The sequence below is a fragment of the Chaetura pelagica genome, unplaced genomic scaffold, assembly GCF_000747805.2.
Source record: "Chaetura pelagica isolate M959 unplaced genomic scaffold, ChaPel_1.0 scaffold42, whole genome shotgun sequence".
NCBI classification, from domain to species: Eukaryota; Metazoa; Chordata; class Aves; order Apodiformes; family Apodidae; genus Chaetura; species Chaetura pelagica.
In genome coordinates this window covers 276,270-282,705 of record NW_009952575.1, presented here as the reverse complement: position 1 = coordinate 282,705, position 6,436 = coordinate 276,270, and the positions used below count along the sequence as shown (strand labels likewise).

At 41.6% G+C, this 6,436-nt stretch overlaps 1 protein-coding gene across 1 annotated transcript in view; it reads right to left on the bottom strand.

Moving 5' to 3' along the window:
* Positions 1-641: 641 nt before the first annotated feature.
* The window catches only part of KANK1 (KN motif and ankyrin repeat domains 1), a 30,759-nt gene continuing 24,964 nt past the window's right edge, over positions 642-6,436 (bottom strand). The window contains exons 7-10 of the mRNA XM_009993613.1: positions 5,853-5,995; positions 5,122-5,322; positions 2,097-2,195; positions 642-1,477 (exon numbers count right to left, since the gene is read on the bottom strand). Coding sequence (XP_009991915.1) covers positions 1,415-1,477; positions 2,097-2,195; positions 5,122-5,322; positions 5,853-5,995 — 506 coding nt within the window. The 3' untranslated portion in view covers positions 642-1,414. The remainder of the gene's footprint in view (positions 1,478-2,096; positions 2,196-5,121; positions 5,323-5,852; positions 5,996-6,436) is intronic.

Genomic DNA, 6,436 nt, shown 5'->3' with positions numbered 1-6,436 from the left:
GTCTGAACAAACAAGGATACACAGGCACTAGTTTAGGACTTGCCTCAAGGCCATCTAAAAAGCACCCCATTCATCAAGCTGCCAGGTTTCAAAAATCAAGCTCAAAACCAAAAACCTTCTCAGTTTTCAGCTGGTAACTGCTTTGCAGTCCAAGTAAACCACTTAAACACCATCCGTTGGTGCCTCTCCATTATGCATCACATGGCTGAGAGGGAAATTCTCTCCCAAACCATGAAGGGGCCGACCTTTGCACCATGTGCAAGACCAGTGATGGCAGATTGTTTTGGGAAAAGCTTTTTACTCTGCCAGTCAGTAGGAACAAGCTAGTTTAGGCACAGGTGCTATTTGCATCAGCATCCCCCAAGGGCTAAGCTAACCTGTCCTCCCTGTCTTGACTCAGCAATCTACCCTGTTTTGCTGCTTCATTGTAATTTGCAGTGTTTGTGGGTGGTGACAAATCACATGTAAAACAGGAGAGGAGTAAAATAGCATAATGAAATTTTATTCTGAAAATATGGCAAGAGTCTAAGGCACTTCAAACATTTCAATACACATGACTAAAGTGAATGTGACAAGGTAATAGCATTCCATAAATATGCACTGAAAACTACACTCAATTCCACTCAAGGGGAATATATAGCTGGTACCTCTAATTTTACTCTCCAATAAACATGTATGGAGCTTATAGACTGACACAGTTAATAAAAATATGGTAACAGGACATGTAATTCTTCATGTATTTTTTAATTATTAAGGAATATAAAATGTTGAAAATACTGTGCGAGTTAATTTTATAGATACTAGTATCTTTCATAAAAAAAGATATACATTATCCCCAATTAGCAAAAACTTATTTAGTGAACTTCAGACCTGACGAGAGGCTCTATCCCCAGTACCTACCCACTCACCCACCAGCTCAAGATCCATGGAGCTGACTATACAAGCAACTGCAACTTCTGAATTTCAAAGTAATTAAAAACATCAAAATCATGTTGGAATGAAATTTATGAAAAGGTTACTGTGATAAAATCTAGGTACAGTAAATATGTTTTAGAATTATTACAAATAAGCCACCAGGACACTCCTGCATGGATAGCTCTAGAAGTCTTAGGCTTCACATAACACAGGAAAGGATCATCTATAGCAAAGAAAAACAGGATTTATGCCAGTGTACAGAAAGACAAGTAGGTGAGCAAAAAAGAACAGTTCTGGCTAAGGTTCTCAGCTGAGCACTACTTAACTACATGCTTGCTTCAAGTTTACAGTTTTCTACCTTTAGCACTAACCATCTCTGCTTTCACTTTGCTGGTGAGTCCAGGCACAAGACAATTACATTCAGTATCTGTCTCAGTAAAACAGTAACATTTAGCAGCTTAAAGATGGCATAGAGATCTTTACAGATATTCATGCACTACTACTCAAATGTGGCTCTGTGGGTTGGACCAGGAGATGTCTTTCTGCTAAGCCTAGGAGTGCCCTAGAAAAGAGGAAAGAATAATTAATCAAAGGGAAATTAATACAAGAACACAGCACTCACAAGCACTCTTTTCACTCCTTTGCCTTTAATTACACAGATTAAGCTTTCCCCCCCCCCTCCATTTTAGGAAGAATAGTGCCAGCTATCATACAGCCTGCTAACTGAAAGTGTGTATTGCTTTAGACACAGAAACATTTAGCAGTAGTTTATCAGGAGAGTAAGTTGGGGCTCAGAGAGCAGGTGGATAGCTACCAGAAGCATATGACTCCATGTAACTCCAGAACAGCTGTGTTTTGGTGACCAGGTCAGTAATTAGCATTGCAATGATGCAACAAGCACCTCTGAAAACTAGCTAGATTCAGTGAAGCCTGAGAGTAAGCTGTCTGTACCCAGAGAAAGGGGAGGAGGTATCCTTCAGTGAGGGTTCAGCTCTCTGCAGTCCAACTATTTAAAAAGGTACACTTAGCGACATAAAAAATACCTTGTGAATAAACTCAAAATTTCATGTGCTGTACTGCTGTACAGCTGCAGGGAGGGTAATTTTTTTATGTTTATGTTTTACTATTATGTTCAGGAGCAGTAAGTTAAAACATGAACTGTAGAACTGTTGTGTACTAACCGGTGACTGGGTTTTGGAAAAGTTGACATGGGCATAAAGGAGAACAGCTATGTCCTTATGTCCAGCTTCCAAGGCTATTGAAAGTGCTGTGCTGCCATCCTGAGAGAAGAAAGGAAGGAAGAAGAGAATTAGCACCTGTGTGCATTAACAGATCACTTAAAAGCCCCATCAGCCCACAGAGAAGGGGAGTTATGGAGACCCTACTGCTCAGAGAGACAGCTGGGTTAATTTAGAGTCTTATTTAATTTATTTTGTTATAATTAAGTCACAATAAGCCTTGCACTGCTGTTTTATGAGGTGGTCCAATTGTCAGAGGCATCATAATTTCTCTCAATGAGGAGTCTCGATTATTGCTGAGGAAGAATGAGCATACCATTATCACAATAACGTTACAAGTAGTGCTGTGTAAGACCAGTGATTTCAGAAGATGGGATGTCTGTGAGAAACTACAATGTCAGTGAGGAGTGGAAGAGAAGACAATGGAGACAAATACTAGTCTAATATCACAATACTTGCTGTGTTACAATAGTAATTGTGTTAGAGCTCCCACTAAGAGCAGTTGCACTCATCATGCCAAATGCTCCTTTATGGAAGTCTAGTTACAAACAAATAGACTTACCTGGTCAAATACTGTCACTTCAGTTTCTCAGAAGAAACTATTGCTTTCAGAAACCAGTTGTTGAGGCTGATAGAAGCTGAGTGCATTTGCTGAAAGAGTGATTTACTGACCTGCTGTTTTGCCTTTAGACTATGTTTGGTCCAGGAAGAAGTAGATGTCGAACAACCTGTGATGTGAACCTCTGAGCTGTCATAGGGACACATTTGTGTGAAGCTGCCACATCCCCAACTCTACCTTCCATGCTTCCTTCCCTTCCTGAAATTGGTGCATCACATAGCTACAATGGTAACTCTCCAATGGCATGTAAATTACAAGTTGGGCAGCTAAAGCCTCAGCACGAATCTCACAGTGGCTTGCTGGTCCACTGCCTGGCTTTTGGTTCTTGTGCATGGAAGTTTCCAAAAAAATGCCACTATTTGAAATGTCATCTCATAAAGATTGCCTCTTATGTTGCCTGTCTGAACAGAGCATGTTTTGCAGCCACTGCCATAGCACTGGTATTGGGGAGGTCAGCACTAGTTTTTTTAAGGAAAGTGGTTTAAGGAAACCCTTTTTCTGGCATGAGACATGATAGCACCCAAGTGCAAGTCTTCTTATGAGACTATAGAGAGTGATAATACAAAAATTTAATTGTCCTGAGCAAACAGGGAGCTAGAAGACCTATCCACTACAGTATAATATAATGCACTACAAAAACTCCACAGTCAACACCAGGAAAAGCCAAGTTCTTAGAGGGATGCTGAATCACTGTCAGAGTGGAACACATCAGTAGCATAAGGCTCAGCTTAGTACTACTGATCATGCTGACTGGAAAAGCATCACTGTCACATTTATAATAGCTAGGAGAAAGCTAAAAATCTCATAATCTCACAGCACAGACCAACTAATTATAAAATTAATAATAAGCAGAAGGCAAGTTGTGCTGGGGAAACAGTATCAAACTATCTACAGGAATAGTTTAGTGTCCTCTTCCCATAAAGATTTAATTATTGATTTAATGATTTATAGTGCTAACAGCATCCAGACTGAAGTAACTTTGACTGCACCCAAAAGTGTTTGTTACACTGAGGCCTTCTTGCATTCTCCTCTCAGGCCAGCTGCTACATCCCACTGGTGCCATCAGACCACTGAGCCAGCTCCTGCAGTAGGTGAGTGAATGAACTGAAATGTTGTCTCTGCTTCTCCATAACAGCTTCAACAAATAACCACTTACTGCACTCCCAGATCCCAAACCCAGGTTCTACTTCAGTGGTCAGTGGGTAAAGCAATGTTAATGAGAACACATTAGTGGCAAGTCTCTGTCCAGCTACAGACAAATACAGTCAACATTTTCATGCTTCAAGTCTACAGATCAAATTGTCCACTGACAGGATATGCTGCAATGATCCCGACAACTGAGAAATATGCAGGTGCCTCCCTAGGCACTGAAGTCACAGCCTGTATCTGTTTATTGCCAGGATAATGTATCTTCATGACTAGGACCAAACTTGAACACTCAAAAGTAATGGTGTAAATACTGTGTGAACATTCTGTGAAGAGAACTGTGGGGCTGACGTTTGCCACAGACATAGAAAAGCAACACAACAAGGTTAAGTCTCCAGATAAGGTCCTAACTGAGAACTGGAAGATTCCTGGGAAAAGGGGAAGGAATGTGACTAGGGGAAAAGAAGTGTGACAAGCAGGTCAGGGAGGCGATTCTCTCCCTCTGCTCTGGGGAAACTCCATCATGAGTATGGTGTCCAGTTCTGGGGCCCTCAACACAGGAAGGACATAGACCTGTTTGAGCAAGTCCAAAGGAGGGTCACAAAGATGAGCAAAGGGCTGAAGCACAGAGGCTGTGGGTTGTTGGGGTGGTTTAGCCTGGAGAAAAGAAGAGACCTTAATAACAACCTTCCAGTACCTGAAGGGGGCCTACAGGAAAGCCAGAGAGGGACTTTTTATAAGGGCATGTAGTGATAGAATGAGGGGCAATAGTTTCAAACTGAAAGAGGGTAGTTTTAGGTTAGATACTGGGAAGAAAATCTTTCCTGTGAGGGTGGTAAGACATGGGAACAGGTTGCTCAGAGAAGCTGTGGATGCGCCATCCCTGGAAGTGTTCAAGGCCAGGCTGGATGGGGCCTGAACAACCTGGGCTAGTGGGAAGTTTCCCTGCCCATGCAGGGGGGTTGGAACTAGATGATCTTTAAGGTCCTTTCCAACAGAAACCACTCTGATTTTCTGAATGTGAGAATGGAAGATGTTTTACCATGAGATAGCAAATGTTTTTTTCTGTTCAAGCATTTGGTAGTTTGGTGCTGTGAGTCAGAGATTTCAGCAGCTCTCCACTGCCTCAAAAAAAATGGAGTTGAAAAACATTTTAGAGTGGAGAAACTATCTGATGAAGCACTATCTGGAAAGGCAACTCACATTGTCCTCAAGGGTGCCATTACACCCAGTCTGAGCCAGCAGAAGTTTGACAATCTCTACATGTCCGTGTTCACTAGCACACATCAGAGCTGTAGAGCCCTCGTCGTCCTGGATATTGACGTCTGCACCACAGGCCAGTAAAGCTTTAACCATGTCTATCCGCCCATGGCTCACAGCAAGCATCAGTGCCGTCTGACCAGCCTGCATGGTAAGAAGAGGAAAACCCAAATAACTACACAATCAGTGACAAAGCATGCTCACTTTTGTTGTTTGGCACTGTGCTTCTGGTTGAAAAAAAAAGATGGTTATTTTATACAGCAGTCTCAAGGCTCTGCTTGCTGTTATTGAAATACCTTTTATGCATAATATATCCCACATCCACACAGCTATTTATTAAATTGATTGAAGATATTTGGTCTATTTCCAGATATCTGGAGTTCCTTGGAAGCTGCTAAATGCTGTATATTGTAAACGCCCCCTGAGATCCAGTATTGGTTCCTTCATACAATTGCCAATTTTCATTTTTAGAAGAGATCCAGACCTAAAGCTCGATTGTTCTTCCTCAGCTCCATTTTGTATACAGCAATCAGAACATATACACGAACATCGAGGACTGTAGAAGGCGAAGTCAGTGAGTGCAAAAGCTGAACCGATGGAGTGGGGATGGGAGCGTGGATGGAAAGATAAAGACATGGGAGTAAAAATGGTGTCTTGTGAACAATTTCACTGACCTGGCTGGCTTTAGCATTCACGTCCCCACAGCTGAACAGTTCCTCCACTATCCTCATGTCCTTCTCTGCTTCCACAGCTGCAAGCGCAGCAAGCATGATAGGGGTATAGCCGGCCTTGTTCTGATGATTTACGTTACAGACATCTGCAGGGGGATGAGATAATTTCTTTGGAAAGCAGGAACCCAAAAAAGCAGCAATTGTGCTAATGAACTGAATAAACTGTTATTAGAACAGTCTATAAATAGAAAAGGCACTAACTGCTCTCATAATGGAAGCAATTCAAGGGAAAGTGGAGAAGAAAAAAATAAATGGGTGTGCTCTTGAGCCTGAGAAAGAAAATAATTATTTTCTACTATGTGTGCAACACAAGTGAGAGCACAAAACCATTTTATATGTCATTATTTAGGGCTTTTTTCTGTACTTTTTTTTTTTTTTTCTGTCTTAAAAGCAAGTGGTCTCAAATTGGACATGACCATCAGGGTCATGGGTGCGAACCCCAGAAATACCATCAGGAGAGTATTTAAGCTCTTCTCCTGAGGGCATCTACACTGCAAAACAAAAACAACCCAGCAACATGGTCAGCA